The sequence below is a fragment of the Astyanax mexicanus genome, chromosome 3, assembly GCF_023375975.1.
Source record: "Astyanax mexicanus isolate ESR-SI-001 chromosome 3, AstMex3_surface, whole genome shotgun sequence".
In the NCBI taxonomy this organism is placed as follows: domain Eukaryota; kingdom Metazoa; phylum Chordata; class Actinopteri; order Characiformes; family Acestrorhamphidae; genus Astyanax; species Astyanax mexicanus.
In genome coordinates, this window is record NC_064410.1 from 5,351,927 (window position 1) to 5,372,685 (window position 20,759).

A 20,759-nucleotide genomic window follows, 5' to 3' on the forward strand; every position below is an offset into this window, starting at 1 on the left:
TTTTGTAGAGAAGCAGTGCAGAACCTGCAGCTGATGAGAACACACTTGGCTGGTGCCATCTCCCTACGTGACTATATCTAACTGTAGTAATAGTGGCTGCTACTATACGACAATCAACACAATAGCATTGTATGGAGCACAACAGGCAGAGCAGAAACAATAGCCTGCAGTGTTTCGTGTGCCTGCTAGTGAGTCATGTGTGACCTAATGGTACTGGTGGAAGATGTGGGGGATTTAAAGCGTAGGAGACATAAAGAAACCGCCGTAGCTCAGGGTGACACCAGGCCAGAACTGCACTGCCTGAGGGACTGCAGCATGAGTTATAACTCAAGCAGTGTTCACAGTTATGTCTTGTGCAGAAATATGTAAAATAAACTTTTAACATGTTATACATTGTTTAAGTAACTATCCAATTCATTCTATTTCTGACATTAGATCTTAAGGCACAAATAATAAATTTTTGTTGTTTTTATATATTTTATATTATGGCAATACTGTTTTTCCTTTTCATTAAAGAGTTTTAGTAAAAACAATTGTTGTAGAATGTTTTCTAAACATTGCAATTAATATTTTTCAAACATTCAATCTGTCGAAGTTCTTTTAATGTTTTTAGAATATCTTTTTTAACATTGTAGTCAGGTAACATTGCTTCAAAATTACTTGTTCCAATGTTTTAATATTTAGTTTTGGGAATGTTACTTTTAAAGTTTCCATAATGTTAGTATTTGTAAAGCTGTTAATGTTACGTGTGAAATGTTCTAATAATGTATTATAATGTCAAATGTTTTCAGAACGTTCCTGAAAAATTATTTCTGTAATGTTACAGGCTAACCTTCCTGTAACCTTTTCAAAACATTGCTAAACGTCTTATTCTTTTTTTTTCTTTTTTTCTTTTTTTTTTTTTACCTGGGATAAAGCATTATCCTATGTGCTTTGTTTGCCATGTTTATGTTACCCAGTACCCAGTTCTGTTGGTAGCCATACATGCCCATGCCATAACACTGCCTCCACCATGTTTGACAGAAGATATGGGCTGTGTATGAAACGTAATAAAAGTTGAGTAGTTCTTGCTATAATATGGACAAGAACATTAACTAAATAGACATGCTACAACTGATGCTCTCAAACATATTAATCATCATCATCATAAGAAGAAGAAGAAGTAGAAGAAGAATATAATGCAATAATCCTCATCATCATCAATATAAAAAAATAAAGCTGAAAATCTACACTTTAAACACACCTAAAACCACAGAAGAGTTATATAAATAATAATAATAATAATAATAATAATAATAATAATAATAATAATAATAATAATAATAATAATAATAATAATCTTCAAAATAAAAACGTTTAATTAAAGTTTATTTTAAATATATAAATAAAGCTGAAAGTCTACACCTTAAACACACATAAATCCACAAAGGAGTTGTACATGTATAAATTATAATTATAGTCAAATTAAGAAATATAGTATAAATTAAATTATATGGACTTTTATTATATAGACTATGTTTTTTTTTCACTCTTTACCCGGATGCGCCCCATCAGTCCTGTAACATAAAGGGTTTGGTTGGTCGTGTTTAGTCATCCAGTCTCACATCAGAAGAAAGGCATTTAATCATGGGGAAAGGCGGTGGCACGTTTGAAAGGCTGCTGGGTGAGTTAGAGCTCGTTTTATATGAATTATTTTAGATAAGTTTGTTTTACATCAGGTGTTTGGTCCTTTAACGGGTTTCGGTAAGGGTGGTCTGTGTTAGTTAGCTTAGCGCTTTAGCATTAGCGCCTCTGTTCTCTTGGTCCGGTTAGCACGGTAAGCTAAGCTAACAGAAGTCAACCTGGACAAAACACACCGGTAACAACCGAATTACTGTCTGTCAGTGTCGGTAACGGGTCTGTCCGGTTTTAGCGAAGCCAGTATCGTGAAAAGGTAACGGAAGTGGAGCATAATTTCGATTATTTAACGTTAAAAAAACAACAGACGTTAGTCGGCTAACGCTAGCTAGGCTAACTAGTTAACTAGCTATAGTTAGCTGGCTAGTTACAGCTGGACGGTGTCGGTAAGCTTTAGCCACCCGAGACTAAACATTAAGATTTGTATTGATATTTCTAAGGTTATTGACACATAAAATGACAGTATTACAGGTTAATATGTCGTTTTATGTAACGTCATTATACTCTCTGAAACTCTCTGAGTCCCAGTAGCCCTGTAGTAGGTGGATTCAGAGAAAGAGCTGTTTGGGGATCTGGGTTTATTCCTCTGAGAAAAGCTGTCTGCCTGTCGATTAGTAGCCACGAATCAGTATCTGTCAGTGTTTTAGTATTGGCTGCGGAAAAAAAATAAATATACAGTGTTATGAAAAACTTTGGGCACCCCTGATAATTTTCTGATATATATATTTTTTTATAAATCATTGGTTGTCAGATCATCAACTTAAGTTAAATATATCATATAGCAGACGAACAAAGTTATGTTTTAGAAGTGAAATGACATTTATAGGATTTACAGAACGTGTAAAGAAGTTGTATAAGTTGTAAAGAAGAATGGTCAAAAATACCTTCAACCAGAAGCCAGACTCTCATTGGAAGTTGTAGGAAGCGTTTACAGGCTGTTGTTTCTGCAAAAAGAGGATCTACTAAATATTGATGTAATTTTTCTGTCGTGGTGCCCAAATGTATACACTTGCCTAATTTTGTTTACCATACCAGCATTTGTGTCAAATTTCTGCCTGATATTACACAGCTAAATATCTTGAGGATTTCTCTTTAAGCACTACATATAAACGTTTCATGTTTGATAAGAAACATTACTAAAAACTGTAATTGTAATAGAAAATATAGAAAAATAGTAGATCTGCAACTGTCAAAACATAATGAATTCCATGTCCTTCAAACTTTTCATTTTGTTATCATTATCTATTTTCAGTCATGCAGAATTTGGGAATGATTTCTCTTAAAACTGATCTAAAGTTATTAAAAGTACAGAGTGAACATGCAGCTTCTTGAACTGTCCTGTTGGAGAATCTCTCAAAATTTCAGAATATAAATAACTTATTTTACTTCAGAGATAAAGGCTCACAATACTAATAATAATTTAATTAGTGAATTTGAGTGTGAATTTTTCTTTTGCTGAAAACAGCTTATAAGTTGCGCCCTGATGGCCCATAAGTTTTGTGTAAGATAGAAGATGGCACACCCCTAAACAACATAACAGTCTTTAGTTTGTATTTAAAAAGTATTTATTTGGCTTACATTTTAGCTTACATTTTAGCTTTCAACCAACTGTATACAAACAATGACATATTTTTTTTTTTTAAATGTTCACATTTATTTAGCTAACTGGTCCTTACAGTGACAGGTCTGAACACTTTTTAAACGAATTTAATGATCTGTTGAAACTGGTAAAAATGAGCTTAAATCAATACAATTTAAAGAATCAAGGCAAGTGTTGGGCAGTTCAAGTAGTGCGGCCTGCATTGTTTGGTCCTTTTCCAGCATAAGAATATTGAGACATTTGTGTATAAATGTCTACATTTTTGTCATGAGGAAGGTTCTCAACTTATGAATCCATTACAACTGTAGATATTATTATGGGAATATGAGGTTTTGGACTTTGGAACAGTGCGCTTGCCAAAAAATGCAGGTTATTAGTGGCTTTGTTTGGGAATGTTTTTCTGTTGTTTGGTTATTTTGGATCATATTGTTAAAGCAGCACAAAAGAGCATGTAAGGTGGTGTCTTTACTGTATTGTCATTGTAAATAAACTAGAAGCTGATATCATATGAAACATTCATGTTTAGTGTTGTAGGGTGCTGAATGTTTTTAACTAAAGTGCAACATTATAGTAGCATGTATTTTATGGGTTGTTAAAGAGTATTTCTCGTACTTCATACTGCTTATATACATGATTCACTTTCCCCTTGACATTACAATATTAGAAGGTGCATTATTATAAGGTGCATTAGGAATATGTGTTTCCACTGAAGGTTCTCTTGCGTTCAGTTCCTGATTCTGATGTAGGGACAGTGAGTTCATGAAGAGTTGTTTTGTACTGGTGAATTTGCATTGTGATGATCAAGATCATTTCCTGGAACACACATGCTGTAAAAGTGGTATAAAATTGTTGTTGTCCAGTCAGTTCCTGTAACAAGAAGAAGGCTTTAAGCTTAGACCCCATAGTTTAATGGGTCCGTTTCTCAGACCAGATTAAGCATAAGCCTAGGCTAAACTGGGTAGTAAGCACTTCTAGATTTTATTCTGCAGCATAAAATACCTCTGTGTCAAGCTGTCCTGTCAAGCTGTCTGTCAAGGTGTAGCAACAGGCTGTAGTGTTAATTAAATATATTCTCTGTTGTGCAAAGCAAATAAAGTAAGCAGAAACACAGTATCTCCCAAAACTGAGCACCCCCCTTACATTTCTGCAAAAATGTATAATATCCTTTCATAGGGTTACACTATAGAAATTAAACTTAAATATAACTTATAAGAGTAGAGTATACAGTGTACAGCTTGTATAGCAGTATAGATTTACTGTCCTCACACTCAACACACAGCCATTGCTGCCTAACAACACAAGTGAGTACATCTCGCAGTGAACATGTCCAAACTGGGCCCAAAGTGTCAATATTTTGTGTGACCACCGTTATTATCCAGCACTACCTTGGCTTTTTTGGGCATTAGGGCTGCACATGTTGCCATTGGAATTCTTTTCCCACTCCTCAATGATGATATCACGGAGTTGGTGGATGTTAGAGACCTTTCGCTTTTCTACCTTGCGCTTGAGGATGCCTCACACAGGGCTCCAGACTGCGACTAAAATGGTCGCAAATGCGACCAAAAATATTTTTTTGCGATTTATAAAATTAATTAAGTCGCCAGTGGCGACAGGTGGCAAAGTAGGGTTTTTTGCGTTTATTTATTTTATTTTATTTTTTGCTTTTTTTGGTTGTGTTTATCGGCGTAACTATACTACGGCGCCCAATCATATGGACGTTTTTGCCTACCTCAAAAAAAAAAAGCCTTGCTTTACCTAAAACGTAACTACCACAGCAGCGTAGCTAAGCTGAGCTTTTATCCATTGGCGCGCAGTTTGCACTGGAAAATGCAGACGAAGATGAACATCCAAGAAAAGTACAACCACAGACATTTCAAAACTTCTTGGCTGCAGGAGTTTGCGTGGCTCAGGTATGACAACATAAAGCAGACAATTTACTGCGAATTCAGTTCGAAAGTAAGCAAAGATATCGCTGGAAACACGGATTTTTAACCAGAAACGCATCGTTTAAAAAAAAGGAAAAACACGGAGAGAGTCGAAAGCATAAAAATGCACGCGACTTTAGTGTGCTCCGACAAAACCTCCCTTAGCTCGCGCATGTGATAAAACTGAAAAATGAAATTTAACAGAGCCTACATGCACGTGAGCAACTACCCCGTCTTGTTAATAAGAAAAAAAATGGACTGGATGTGTCGAAAACGTATGATAATGACTCAGCTTGTGCCAAGTTTGTAGGATGTAACGTTATAGCAGACAACGTCAAAGCTCGTCAAAGATCGTGACAGAAGCCCAGAAAGCTAAGTATATCTCTGTAATCACTGACTGTGGGACTGATGTGCCCGGCAGTTTTACGTAATCGCTTATTGAAGACGTTTCTGGTGGTCTACCGGTGTACCGGTGTTTTGTCAAGTTATGCTACCCATCAATACGTGCTTCCTAAAGGCACTGCGCAAGTGCAAACCTACACGTTTTGATAATTTCTCGTGTTTTTTTTATAACAAATCTATTTTTGTGCATAAAACAACCTGGACTCACTGCCCTTGCACAAAAGTGTAAATACAAATTAATAATAATAATAATAAATACAATAATTTATTAGTTATAATTTAAATACAAAAAAGCAAAAGCAGTTTGTAACGAACTCTCATTGCCTTAAATTTACCATGATACAGTGATTTATGTTATAAAAATATACTAACACTACATCTACTGGGGACTTCTACTGCAAACATGCTCTAACATTGAGCTTCTTTTGAGTTTTTATCGTTAAATATACACTAGGGTAGCACGGTTTGACAAGGTAGCACAACTCGACAGAACAAGGGGCACTCTTTAGAAGTGAGATAGGAAAACATATTCTCTCATTTCATTGTTTGCCTCAAAGACTGGAACTGGCAATCCTGAACACTCAAAAATCCCTTCCAATTAGCCCCAAAAGCAAGCCTAAGCTGAAAGCAATTGGTGTGGAGTTGGGGTGTACCATAAGCACACCTTCTGCAGTAAAGACTTTATTGGCATTATTGTTTGGCACTTGGAAAAAAATATTGGCGCCCAAATTATTTATTTTAGGAGCCACTGGCTCCTTAAACATTTTTTTTGTCTGGAGCCCTGTCACAGGTGCTCAGCAAACTGTATACAGGCTTTCAGAAATTGCTCTCAAATAGCAGTTGTAGTGGCAGCTCACAAAATGTCCCAAACCACAAACTTCTAGACGTTACCTACTACACTAATCAACACATGGATGTGGCTATAATCAGTTACTCCAGCCATTGACTTCCTGTAGTTCCCTCACATTAGACTTGATACAACACAGCGGACCACCACCACCAGCAGATGACCTGTCTCTTCAAATCATCACTGATCATCAGATACTTTTGCATTTCATTTGGAAATCAAGGGAGCAGAGTCTGGAGGAAGAGTGGAGAGACACACAGTCCAAACTGCTTGAGATCTAGTGCAAAGTTTCCACCAATCAGTGATTGTTTGGAGAGACAGGTCATCTGCTGGTGTCGATCCACTGTGTTTTATATCAAGTCTAAAATTATTGCAGTGTTTTCCAGGAAAATCTTACAGCACTTCATGCTTTCCTCTGCTGAAAATATTTTGAAATGTAAAATTGCAATTTAGAGAGTTCTGTCTGACCTACAGAAATGGCATTGGCATTGTAGTTTTTTTCCTCCCATTAAAGGAAATCTAATGTTTTTGGATTCTTTGAAAGGCCTTTCATATTCTTGCTCAGTAAAATCAACTGTAGTGTTGAACTCATATAAAAAAATGTTTTGATTATTTGGTTAAGATTTCTCTTATTTCTTTGCAGACAAAGCTACCAGTCAGTTGCTCCTGGAAACAGACTGGGAATCCATCCTGCAGATTTGTGACCTTATTCGACAAGGCGACACACAGTAAGAAAGAGATGAGTTTCCTATAACCATGTTTTTTTTTTTTTTACTTTTACAAAATGTATGCAAGAGTTTGGGCACCAAATGACACAGTAGTAACCAAAAAATTTTAGCTAATTATTTAAAACCCTATTTTCAGTAAATCATAATGCACAGTTACTTTGTCAATTAGGGGTGGGGCATTATAAAAGGTGCATTGTTATAAAGTGCATTAAGAATATGTGTTTCCATTTAAGCATCTCTTGCTTAACACCCTTAGGGCTAAGTATGCCATTGGTGCCATCAAGAAGAAGCTTAATGACAAAAACCCACATGTGGCACTCTATGCTCTTGAGGTAAGATTTGTTATTTTTCTTCTGTCTTAAATAAGTGAGTTTGATATGAAACATAGGTTTTGTACTTGGTGTGTTCATGTATCTGTGTTCTTGGTCAGCTGGTTTGAGAGTATAAATACATGCTTATATGGTTCTTGGCTTTAAAGTAAGGCTTTTCCCCCTCAACAGGTGCTTGAGTCTGTGGTGAAGAACTGTGGCCAGACAATTCATGATGAGGTGGCCAGCAAGCAGACCATGGAGGAGCTGAAGGATCTTCTTAAGGTGGAGTGTCTTAAACCATTTCCTCGCACTCCTTTCACCAACACTGTTCATTGGGAAATGCAAGGTCATTCATTAGTTATCTATTTGTGATTGCTGTTGGCCTGCTGGGTGTGATTCCCTGCCTTTTTTATTTTTTAAGTGGGTCATACTCTGATGACTCATGCTGCACTTGACTTCCTTGTTGTCGTCACGTCACATGTCCTCCCGGTTCAGGGGAGTTCCAGCAAGTCTGAGAAAGCTGAGAAACTCCAGGCTGTTTAGAAGCTTAGCTTTGTGGATTTTCTAGAAGTAAATACTATGTGAAATAAGGTAACTTTTTATATGTAGAAAACTGGCTTGTGCTTTTATTTAAAAAAAAAAAAAAAAAAACTTATTTTAATTTTTAGAAGTAACTAAAAAAATTTTTTTTTTCCTTTGCAAAATTTTCTTTCTAATTAATTGAACAATTATTTTATTTTCCGGTTGTTTCTGGCTTTAATCAAACCTGCTCTTTAACATTTGTGTTCTGATAAGAAGTTATAAAATAAGCAGTGTATATTGTATTTATTTGAACACCTTTCTTCTAAGTAATTGTCGCTGTGCTTGCACTCAGAAGCAGACGGAGCCGAATGTGAGGAATAAAATTCTTTACCTGATCCAAGCCTGGGCTCATGCCTTCCGCAACGAGCCAAAGTACAAAGTGGTCCAGGACACTTACCAGATCATGAAAGTGGAAGGTAAGCTAAAACACAATTCTGTTGACTAAAAACACTGGAGTATAATTTGTGTTTGTGTATTTTTCACATCTAATTAAAACACTTGTCTGTTTTCCACCAGGTCATGTTTTCCCCGAATTTAAGGAGAGTGATGCCATGTTTGCTGCAGAAAGGGTGAGTAATTTTTTCTTGGTGTCTGTTTTTCTATGGTGTATGTTGTGGGTTTGATGATGATGCTATCTGTTCTCTTTAGGCTCCTGATTGGGTGGATGCTGAGGAATGCCACAGGTGCCGTGTTCAATTTGGAGTGATGACCCGAAAGGTAGGTGCCTAACATTTTTTTTTAAATATAGAACCACTTGGATTCTGATAACTCCGCCCCCCAGTTCAGTTTGTAATTGTAGGGATGCTTTGAACTGTTTCAGTGGAAAATACAATACTGTAGGGCTGCACGATTTGGGCAAAACATGTCTTTATTGCAATTTTTTAAATTATGATTATTTTTAATCCATTAAACTCTACACCTGTATTAGTGGATAACATATCTATCAAATATAATTAGAAACTACTTTCCACATAGAAATAAAAAGAAACACAATATAAATGGAATATATAGAGATATATAGATTATAGATGTGTGTGTACATAATATGCGTTTATGTATTAATCTTTTTTTTCTCTTCAAACCACATTTTATTATTGGACAGAACTAAATCATAAGACATAAATATTAAGACATGTCACGCCGCTGAGCATGGGACTGACTATAAGCCCAAAGACTACAATCCCCAGCACTCTACGGACTACAAACGTCATGACGCATCTTTGGAAGAGCAGGCTGCATCTTCACACACACATACTTGCAGGCTATTCACAAAATCAAATCGCAGCTTCTGCGATTGAAAAATTTTGTCCATTCAAATCACAATTTCAGTAAAAAAAATGATTTATCGTTTACCCCTACAATACTGTTAAGAGTTAACTTTGTGTTGCTTTATAAATTCAACGTCAAATGCTTTCATTTGACATCCTATTACTTTAAATACCTGAATGTCCTGTATTTTGTTAATGTTTGCTTACCTACATTTTCCTCCTGTTCCTCAGCATCACTGCAGGGCATGTGGACAGATCTTCTGCGGCAAGTGCTCGTCCAAGTACTCCACGATTCCCAAGTTTGGCATTGAAAAGGAAGTGCGCGTTTGTGAGCCTTGCTTTGAGCAGCTCAACAAGTAAGTTGAGGGCTGTAATATATCCTCACACACAACTGTGCTATTGTCTTCTGCACTGTTTTGTTTATTTATTTTTGGCCAAGGGATGCTGCTGTAGGACACGAAGGGCTTGATTTAAAGACTCTTGTCTCTTCAGAGGGTTTTCCCAGAGGTGTAAATCTCATAGCCTCACAACGATTCGATGCTTAGACGATTCTTTAGTCAGAATGCGATCTGATTTCTATTATGTAATAGATTTCAAAGTACACTAATTAGACTAGAATGCAAATGTGTCTTGAGGAACTATGTGCACGGCAGTGAAATGTAGACAAAAATAATAACTTGCCTTCAGTTGGGATGTGCAAATTCAGATTTGAATATTCTTGGATGTTATTAAATTTTATTAAGTGATTTTTTTTCTTTTTTTTTTTTGTAGTCTTTATAATTTAACTCAAATTTTCATCCCTTTTATCCATTTCTGAGATGTGTAATTTCCGTTTTCCTGCACCCTTTTTAATGTTTTTTAATGTTTTTTTCCTGTCTGGAACAAACTCCTTAGAACTGTAACTTGTTGGTTAATCATAAACCCTATCCTGATCTTTATCATAAGTCCACACAGTTCAGAAAAGTGCAGTCAGACTGGATTTATTACCCTCTGATTTGTATCTGTGCACTGTACTTGGTGTCATTTCATACCTGGCGTACCTGAGGGTGCACGTGTTCAAGGCTTGCTGCTGTCCTTCAGAGATTTACCAGTCTGTGTGTGTTTCCTGATCCCTCCTCCTCACCAGCCACCCCTCCCTCTCTCCCCCTCCTAGGAAAGCCGAAGGGAAAACCAGCAGCAGCGGGCCAGCCGAGCTGCCGCCGGAGTATTTGACCAGCCCTCTGGCTCAGCAGTCTCAGGTAGTATCTTCAGTTCTTAGTAATGGAGTGAAGTTTGGCTTGGTCTATATGTCACGGTATTAAATATAATAATTCTAATTATTCATTAAACATTGCTGCCACTATTCCTACAGTGTTTGATTAACTGTTGTTAAATTAATCTACACAGCAAATGCTATAATACCAAGTCATTCTGAAGCTCAAGGATTATATTAACTAATTCGAACTAACATTCAGAATATAATTGAATGAATCTTACTCAAATTGGTTAATTTTATTTATTTTTTAATACTGCAAATGCTTTCCTCACTGTGTGCTTGTTCATGTACTGTCCCTTTAAAAACATACTACCGCATGTGTAGTCATGTGACTGCCTCATCTAACCTGTGACATGGTAACAATATGGAGGAATACTCACACAGAAACTTCTATACTTGTAGTAATGGCCATTCATTAATCACAGGTAAGGTAAAATGTTCATTTAATTATGATCTTGTTGTGTGATCACACAGTAGTGCATAGTATAATATAGGATATATACTGTACTTTTTGCACTATAAGGAGCACCAGATTATAAGGCACACTATCAAAAAACGTCTATTTTCTGGTCTATTTTTAAACATAAAGTGCGCCGAATTATAAGGCGCATTTTATGCGACTCTAGTAAGGAACAGGGGTGTTGCCATGTTTTCTAATTCATCTTCTGAGTGCTGGATGTTAATCTACACAGATTTCTTTCCTGAATTTGTGTGACTTAAGCACTTCTGTTTATTTACAGTAAGCTTAGATTTCCAGATCTTCACTAAAGCTGGAGCATTATCATTAGCGGCTAACTTCTAGTGCTAGTAGTGCTAAATGGGGTTAGCAGCTGGCTACAGGCCGACAATACTAACTTTTGGGTGGCCAAAGGGCTAGCGCTTAGCACCGTTAGTGGCTACTGCTAATGCTGTTTCAGCAGTGCTAGCCGGGGTGAGCAGCAGGCTACAGGCCGATTTATACTCACCTCTGCATGGCTAAAAAGCTTGCACGTAGCATGGTTAGCAGCTAATGCTAATACTGCTGGAGAACTAAACTGAAACGGATTATAAGACATTGAAGATTTTGGGGAAAAAACCTACAGTGGAGGAAAAAAAAAAAGTAGATTTGATATTATAGGATTCACGGTATTAACGATATAGTAAATATTGACGTGCCTGCTTCTCTAAAGTTGCATATTTCTGTTAGCAGCATGCTAACAGGTTAAAAAGCTGTAAAATGTTGCTGTAAATGATCAGATGCCCTATTTCTAGTCCAAAGTTTGTGGTACATGTTTGTGTCGTGCTCTCCTTCCTCCCTTTGTTCTGTTCGGTCCTGCCTGTGCTAATCTCCTCTGGGTTAACTGTTCCCCCAGATGCCTCCCAAGAGGGACGAAGCAGCGCTGCAGGAAGAAGAAGAGCTGCAGCTGGCCATTGCTCTGTCTCAGAGTGAAGCTGAGGAGAAGGAAAGGATGGTGGGACAAACACACACCCATACAGTCCCATTCTTACTGCCTAAAACGATGGCTGTAGAAAATGGGGATGCCATGGTTCCATTCACTTCCGTTTTATAGAAATGAAGCCAAAATCTTCCATCAAGAGTCCAATTATACGAAATGATAATAAATAATAATAGAATTAACTAGCTCTCGAGACAGCCTATTCCAGCCAAGGCTGTTAATCACTAATTTTTCAGTATAACTCCGACTTCTCACGATATAGTAGAATAACATTTAACACTGATTTCTGCTGGAAAGTCAAAATGTGCCAGTATTAGCACATTAATAAACTGTTTTTATTTGATTCTGGCAATGGAAAGACAGTTAAGAGCGGAAAATGGTTCTTGTCATTGACATTACTAATAAATGAGAGTGCTGTTTTGTCATTGAAATACAGTATATGAGGATGGACTGAGCTGCTACACATACTTCAACCAGTCAGCAGAGGCGATAGACCAGCAGTGGCTTCATATTTGAGAGACGCTGTACTGTCCATGGCTATATACAGCCCAGAACATTCAGTGTGATCTTGGAACTATAAATGTACTAAAATTGATGTTGATGGTTAAACATATTTATTTTCCCGTTCACAGAGGCAGAAGAATACTTTTTGTGTGTATCCCAAAGCGGATCCCACCCCAGTGACTTCTTCAGCTCCACCTGTCAGCACTCTCTACTCCTCTCCTGTGGTAAGACCACGGACTGTTGGATATTTTAGTGCTTCATTTAGTACTTCGCAAAGTAAATGTAAAAATGAGCAGGAGTTTTATAGTCCTTATATGTAAAATGTGATCTTTCTCTCCAGAACTCATCAGCTCCCTCTGCTGAAGATGTTGATCCTGAGGTAAAACACCTTCCTTCATTCACTAGTATCTCAGTAGACACCAGTAGTGTCTACCGTATTTTTCACACTATACGGTGCATTAAAAATCCTTTAATATTTGTCCATATGCCTTATGTATAAATCTTACCAATCAGGATGTGAGGAGCAGTCAAGCATCTCTGATTAGGTACAGTGTTATAATAGAGTTTCAGTGATGTTTCTCCAGCACAGAGGCTGGAGCAGTATTAGCGTTAGCTGCTAACCACAGCGCTAGCTCTTTTGCCGTTCAGAGTTAAGTATATCAGACTCTAGAGTGCGTTTACTGTGTTTAAAATAAGCTACGTGGGATGAATCACTAGCTGATAGTGCCCTGGCTTACTGGAACATTCAGGGTTACGCTGTCGGGCGGCAATTACTAGCGCTAAATGCTGCTAACTGCGCTAAATTCTAAGCTTCTTGTAAGTAAACGGAATTGCTTCACTCACCCAAATAAACAGTTTTTATTTATTTATTTATTTATTTTTTAAGAATTACAGTTTTGTTTACTTCTATAGTATATATAGTCTATAGTTCATCTATAGTATGCCTTATACGGTAAAAATACGGTCAAGGACTTGTTTTTCATAAAACCTGTTCTTTTGTTCAGCTGGCCCGCTACCTGAACAGAACTTACTGGGAGAAGAAGCAGGAGGAGGTGCGCAAAAGTCCCACCCCATCTGCTCCAGCTCCCGTGCCATTGGCTGAACCTCTGCCAGTCAGCCAGCCAGTGGAAAGTCATGCACCAGTCCAGCCCATCAACATAGTGGAGGTACATTTGAGTGATATTCAAGACAATTAAGCAGAATATTGACATTAGAATGCAGGAGGAAAATGATTGATTACTGATTGGACTGAACTCATTTTTATCATTCTGAGAGTTTGACCTGACTTAAACTCTGGTGTGTTTCCCCAGCAGCAGTACCAGAATGGAGAATCTGAGGAGAACCATGAGCAGTTCCTCAAAGCTCTGCAGAACGCTGTCACTACCTTCCTGAACCGCATGAAGAGCAACCACATGCGCGGACGCAGCATCACTAACGACAGCGCCGTGCTTTCCCTGTTCCAGTCAATCAACAACATGCATCCACAGCTGTTGGACATCCTAAACCAGCTTGACGAGAAGAGACGTGAGTCAGAGCAGTCACACCTCTTGTTGTTTTGGGTGTCACGATTTAGTTCACACCACAGCAGAAAACAAACAAACATAAAAGCTAAATAGATTTACTATACAGCCGGACAAGCTCGCTTAAAAATGTTGGAAGTGAAGATTACTGGAGATATAGATTTAATTAGATATTAACTTGGCTCTGTTTCAAATACAGAATGAAGGTATGAACACTGAACATATATAAAATTGGACCCATATATTAGTCTGATTTGTATTTGATCTACAGTTGGGTTTGTACAGAATGTTGATACTGCTGGTTAAAGCTTGACCAATCTAATGATGCCACTAGTATGATACTGTGTTTTGACCTGGATAGACTATTTAAAAAAAGAAATAATGATCTGGTACACTCTTATGTTTGGCTTTATAAAGAAAACTTGGTCCTGAATGCACTGATCCTCTACATGTATGCTGTATTCATATTATTGTTTAGTTTGCCAATTAAATATTAAAATCATTTATAAACTAATTAAAAACAAAAACGCTAACTAAATACTTTTTTTTTGACAAATGGTCTGACCATCCTTTTCTGATGTTTTATGGTGAATCCAACCAAATATTGCATAGTATTATGCAATATTTTGCACATCCAAACTCCAAGAAAATATGTCCACAGACAGAAGCTGATTTAATGAGACATAAATAAATAATAAACTGTTCAATGCTAATGCTTTTATTTCTGTTGATGTACTGTGCAGCCATCTTGAAATTTGAAATCAGGGTCTCCGGTCTCAATATAAATTCTGTAAAATTTTTGCTTGTGGAAATAGGAAATTCTGAAATCCAAATTTATAATGTAACACAACATTATTGCTTTCCCATCTTCCATCATATGACTGATTCAGCTTCAGTTTATCAACCGTTCAGTATTTTTATAGTTGATGTGTATTAATCAATGCTCAGAATACTTATGTTTAAAAAAAAACTTTATTAAGAAATGTTTCTGACTTATGTTGGACAGGGTTTTCACAAATACTGTAAGCTGTAGCTCCCATTCAGCAAGTCATCAGTTTGCTTGTCTCTATCATTTATCTAGTGTACTATGAGGGGCTGCAGGATAAACTTGCGCAGGTGCGAGACGCACGCGCTGCTCTGAATGCTCTTCGGGACGAGCACCGGGAGAAACTCCGGCGAGCGGCCGAGGAGGCCGAAAGACAGCGGCAGATCCAGCTGGCCCAGAAACTGGAGATCATGAGGCAGAAGAAACAGGTAGAGCACTTGTATTGGAGATAATCATAAATAACCTAAATAAACATGTCTGTGAGTAAACTAAAACTCTGAGGTTTAACTCTAATTGCTGTCTGATTTTTGCAGGAGTACTTGGAGATGCAGAGGCAACTGGCTATTCAGCGTCTGCAGGAGCAGGAGAAAGAGCGGCAGCTGCGCCTGGAGCAGCAAAAACACACCATTCAGATGCGAGCTCAGATGCCTGCATTTTCCCTGCCTTATGCACAGGTTAGCTGTGGTAGTGAATGCAGATACTAGGGAGAGTTGGATGTGCTTATTTTTGAAAATCTTATCCGTGTAGAGTTGGGCGATTTACATTTATGATTTTTAATTTTTAATAATAGTGTGTGTCAATTGTGTGGAAAATATTTGTTTTTTTAAAGGATTGTTCTCACAAGTTATTAATAATTTTTTTTACACTTTCTCATTATGTTGATATCTCTTCAGCATACTGAAAGTATGTTCAAATTAGGTAAAGAATACAAAAAAGTGCATTTTCTATTTTATATACTTCATAAAAAAAACTCAACTTTCTCTGTATTTCCAAGAAATGTACTTTTAAACAATATGCTTTAAATTATACATTGTGTTGATTAGGAAATGTATGTAGTGGCATTAAATACTGCTTAAAGTGCACTTTAGTGTAGTTTTTATTCCAGTGTCATTAAGGTGTACACTATGTGCATTTAATAAGGCAAAGTAGTACATTTTTACAAAATACTTAAGGTGTATTAATAATGATGTTTAAAAAAACACACATACTTAAAGCTAGTTACATTTGATATACAAAAGATATACAAAAAACACTCAAGAGCTCAACCTATTTGTGTTAAGTTGTTTTAATATATAAGTACGAAGTTTACTGCTAAACATATGTACTTTTCCATGTTAAGTATACTTTTAAAAATATACTTAAATGCACTTTTTCTTTACAAGGGTAGTTTCATGTTGTTCTATAGAACTGCACTTTTGCAGATGCACATGGCCACAATTGGACATGCTTGGCTATTGGACTATTCATGCATTCAGTCTGATTCTTTACAGTGGTAGCATGACTCTTTCCATTACTTCGTTTGTTAGGTGTTCATGGTTTTTGGGGTGTTTTTGTGTTCTTCAGATGCAGTCATTGCCGCCTAATGTGGCTGGAGGGGTGGTGTATCCACCTGCTGGTCCCCCCAGTTATCCTGGCACATTCAGCCCTGCTGGTTCAGTAGAGGGTTCTCCCATGCATGGTGTGTACCTGAACCAGCCTGGACAGACCGGAGGCCCCTATCAGGCCATGCCTGTTTCTGCTACAGGTGAGCTGGAACAAAATCCATCTCTATCTTTGTTTGACAATTCATTTATAGGCGGACACTTAAGAAGACTTTATTTGTGAAAATATTATAAATTGAATATTAATCTGTAAAATGTTAATGGTATTAAAATGATCTCCAGAGCTAATTGATTATTACATTGTAAGATTATGAATTAAGCCATTATTTCTTTTCTTGCAGATCCGAATATGGTGAATGCCTACATGTACCAAACTGCAGGTGCTGGTGGACAGCCTCCTGCCCCTGGTCAGGCCCCTCCTACCACCAATCCCGCCTATACTAGTTACCAGCCCACCCCAACACAGGGCTACCAGGTAAGCATGCTTGCATTATTGGGCAGCATTTAACTATACAGCTCTGGAAAAAAGACCAGTTCAGTTTCTGAATTAGTTTCTCTGATTTTGCTTTTATAGGTATGTTTTTTGTTCAATAAAACATTTCTTCCAAATTCCAAATTACAATATAGTCATTTAGAGAATTATTTTGCAAAAAAAATGAGAGAAATGGCTGAAATAACAAAAAAGAAAACAATTTCATATTTATGAAGTTTTAGAAGTTTAGAAATCAATATTTGGTGGAATAACCCTGTTTTTAATCACAGTTTTTATGCATCATGGCATCATGTTCTCCTCCACCAGTCTTACACACTGTGGACTGTGGATAATCAATCTTCCTCTTGAGTATATTCCAGAGTTGTACAATTTGGTAAAAAGAAGAAAAAAAAACTCATCATTTTGAAGTGGTCTCTTTTTTTTTTTTTTTTTTTTTAAGCTGTGTATTCTACTGTAGACCCAGATCAAAACTCAAGACAGATAAGACTGCTCGTGGTCTTGTCTTGGATTTCTTAAGATAGATTTTGAGCATTGTTTAGTCTAGGTATTGATTAGTGTAAAAGTGCCAAGATGTGGATTTCATTTCTTAGTCATTCTTATTGTGATGTGTCATCTTTTGTAGAATGTGGTGTCCCAAGCCCAAAGTATGCCCCCGATGTCCCAGGCTCCCCCCACCAATGGCATGGCATACATGGGATACCAGCCGTACAGCATGCAGGTCAGTGTTTTTACACAAGAGCATTGTTTTATTTTTCAGGCTGTTTTAACTGGACCATTTTTGTGGCACCTCTCGTCACTGATTGAGACCACTATGAACAATAGGTTGACTGACAACAGACAGAGCTTCATTTGATGTAACAGTTCTTTGCCTATTTATGGATTCATCACACTTGCACATGTTGTTGTTTTTTATTTATTTAAAGAAGCACTAAACCCAAAACCATGTTTTTTGTTTTGTTTTTCATTAATAGCTGAAATGTGTCCGAAATAATGAAACATACCAGTCCTGCTTACATTTTTTTTTATAAACCTTTTATAAACCTTCCCTAACCTTTAAAAAAACAACTTTTATTGAGCTTTTATTGCTGCCTCTGCAGCGCCTGCGCTCACAGGTTTGACTGTGTTATAGGCCAGGATAATGTGTCCGTGTACTTTGGTACACAAACACTCTCAATGTTCAAATCAGCCAATAAATAACACCGCCCCCCATTTTGCCCCACCCATAAACCCAAACATCACCCAGTGCCCCTCCCAAACTACTCCTCACAACCACTTTTCACAAAAAAAATCAGATTTTCGATTACAATCGTTTTTTTTTTCCCCTCTACTAAAAATCAAACTAAAGATGACAAAGAAATGATTCAAAACTAGATTTATTTGTAAAAAAACAAATATTTATATATATATGCGCGTTGCTCTGTGGGAGGCGCCGGTCAACAAGGTAAGACGGATATTCATTTTAGAAATCAGTAGCTTTTTCGGAAAATATTTACAATTAAAAAGATAAAATGTCTCCATTTAGAAAATCGCATTAAAACTGTCATTGAGATTAACCAAATTAATCATGAAAATCACACAGCACTACTTTTAACTAAATGTGGTTCTATGACGTCAATTAAAGTAATATTTTATATATTTTGTTAACTCCAAAAATTCTTAAACTGCTTTTGTCCCTCTGTCTTTAGAACATGATGTCAGCACTTCCAGGACAGGACCCCAACATGCCTCCCCAACAGCCGTACATGCCTGGTCAGCAGCCCATGTACCAGCAGGTCAGTAAAGCCACAGTGCGCTATTTATTCTGTGTGTTATATTTTTATTTATAATTATTCTTTCTGACACTGCCTTCTTTGTTAACCTGTTTTTGTGTCTGGACAGATGGCCCCCCCTGGAGGTCCACAGCAGCAACCGCAGTCTCAGCAGCAGCCGCCCCAGCAGGCTCCCCCTGGCAGTGCAGAGGCTCAGCTCATCTCATTTGACTGATGGTCCAGTTTATGACGCACTCCCACACCAAAATCCCCCCCCCCACCTCGCCCCACCCAGGTCCAGCCAGCACACTACAGACAGACCACCCCCCCCATCCCCAACCTGCACTTTCCTCCCCCTTAAGTCCCTGAGGGTTTTTTTCATTTTTTAATTTAATAACCTCGCACATTCTGCCTACTTGTGATATTTCTGTAACTCACTGTTACTCACATGTCCTGGTTATCAGAAATATTGTGAGATTCTGTTGCTTACATGTGTTTCCCCTCTTTCCCCAGAGAAGACAAAAAAACAAAAACATGGTCCTGGTGGGTAGAAATACCCCCCCCACCCCCACCCCCTCCTCCTCAATTCTGCCAACTTTTAGCCTTTCTCCCTCTTGGTCTATTGAGATGTATGTAGTGTTTCTTTCTGAAACGAAACCAAGGCTCAGCTAGTCGTTCATATTATTCTTAAATAGAGTTAAATGAGTACGCGAAAAACAACACGAATCAAAAAGTTAGGCGTTTACCATCTTTTTGTCTGATATTTTTCTAAAAATCGGTCTGCATGTGTTTTAATTATTCTTTTTTTTTTGGAAGTGGGAATGAGTGTATGTACAGTGACTCTTTGCCCAAACAAGCATTGTGTGCTGATTTGAATGGAAAGTGTTTTGAGAGGCTTTAGTAAGAATTAAGAAAGAAGAAGCTGAGTCAGAATAAGAAGCGCTGGGACAAACATTTAACACAAGTCAAGCTTAGAGCAAGATACTGATCCGAGAACTATTATATCCATGTTATATCTGTGTTATTGTATTCAAATCCAAGACTGACACTAGATCAGCTGTCTTGCTCTGAAAGGTATCTTGATATAATTATGGACGCAGTCTCATTGCTGTTCTATGCTGTTCAGTGCTAAAACTGTTACAACTCACAATCCCTTGCCAGCCTCCTAATTCTTTGAACTCTTTTATAAAAAAAAAAAAAATAATAATAATAATAATCTGATAACATTCCAGAGCTATGTTCTACATATAGCCAAGCTGTTCCCTGTTGTGCAATTATTAGATCAAGATCAAGAGTTCTCTGTATTTAGGATCATCATTACAGAAGAAGCCTAGCTAATTTTAAATGTTGCAGTCTTTAGCATGGACCTCAACTTTCTCTTTTTCTTTTTAGATCAAATTAGATGAGAAAACAAAACAAAACAAAAAATACAAAAAGCAAGAGAGACTGGCTTATGTTTTCAATACTGCGAGCAGGCAAGTTTCCAGCTGTTAGATCTTTACCGCAGGGTTCAGTGTCACAAAACCAGAAACTATTGATTTGATTTCATATAGAATTAGTATCGAATGAAAATCCGAACACCAGATCATCACCACACTGCCATCTGTGGCTGTTGAAGCTGGTGATTGTTTTTCAGTGGGATTTTCATGCTTGTGTGGTTTTGTTTAGAGGAAGATAAGAATATCATTTGGAATCACTCTGATAGATGCAGCAGAAGAAGGATGGCGTGGACTGGACTGGTAATGCATGTTTGTAACCTACACCAACCAGTGACTTCTGTAACCCTTTAATGCCATCTGTGGACAGCTTTCCATCATACTGATCTGTCTGACTTCAAAAAAAAAAAAAAGAAAAGAAAAAGAAGAAGAAAAAAAGAATTTTAAGATTATATTTAATAAATATCTCATTCTTTTATCGTGCACATTTTGGCGAAGATGTTTCTTTTATTGTGTATGGAAGAACGTGCAAAATAAATCATGAAGTATACCAGACATGATGTGTGTGTTTTGTTACAGAATGATTGTGGGGTAATTTAC

General features: G+C 37.3%; 1 protein-coding gene across 5 annotated transcripts; it reads left to right on the forward strand.

The window, feature by feature from the left end:
• The first annotated feature begins 1,533 nt into the window (after positions 1 to 1,533).
• On the forward strand, positions 1,534 to 20,714 carry hgs (hepatocyte growth factor-regulated tyrosine kinase substrate). 5 transcript variants are annotated; one of them, XM_049476077.1, is made up of 21 exons: positions 1,534 to 1,663; positions 7,095 to 7,179; positions 7,436 to 7,511; positions 7,680 to 7,772; positions 8,365 to 8,488; positions 8,589 to 8,641; positions 8,721 to 8,789; positions 9,572 to 9,696; positions 10,467 to 10,578; positions 11,948 to 12,046; positions 12,664 to 12,759; positions 12,876 to 12,914; positions 13,540 to 13,701; positions 13,846 to 14,059; positions 15,137 to 15,309; positions 15,415 to 15,555; positions 16,445 to 16,625; positions 16,824 to 16,957; positions 17,598 to 17,693; positions 18,661 to 18,747; positions 18,854 to 20,714. In XM_049476077.1, exons 1-21 carry the CDS (start codon positions 1,627 to 1,629, stop codon positions 18,956 to 18,958), a joined length of 2,301 nt encoding a protein of 766 aa, XP_049332034.1. In that variant the 5' UTR covers positions 1,534 to 1,626; the 3' UTR covers positions 18,959 to 20,714. The 5 variants fall into 5 exon arrangements, with proteins under 5 accessions (XP_049332034.1, XP_049332035.1, XP_049332037.1 ...); XM_049476078.1 differs by having other exon boundaries at positions 13,849 to 14,059; XM_049476080.1 differs by having other exon boundaries at positions 10,494 to 10,578.
• Positions 20,715 to 20,759: the final 45 nt, after the last annotated feature.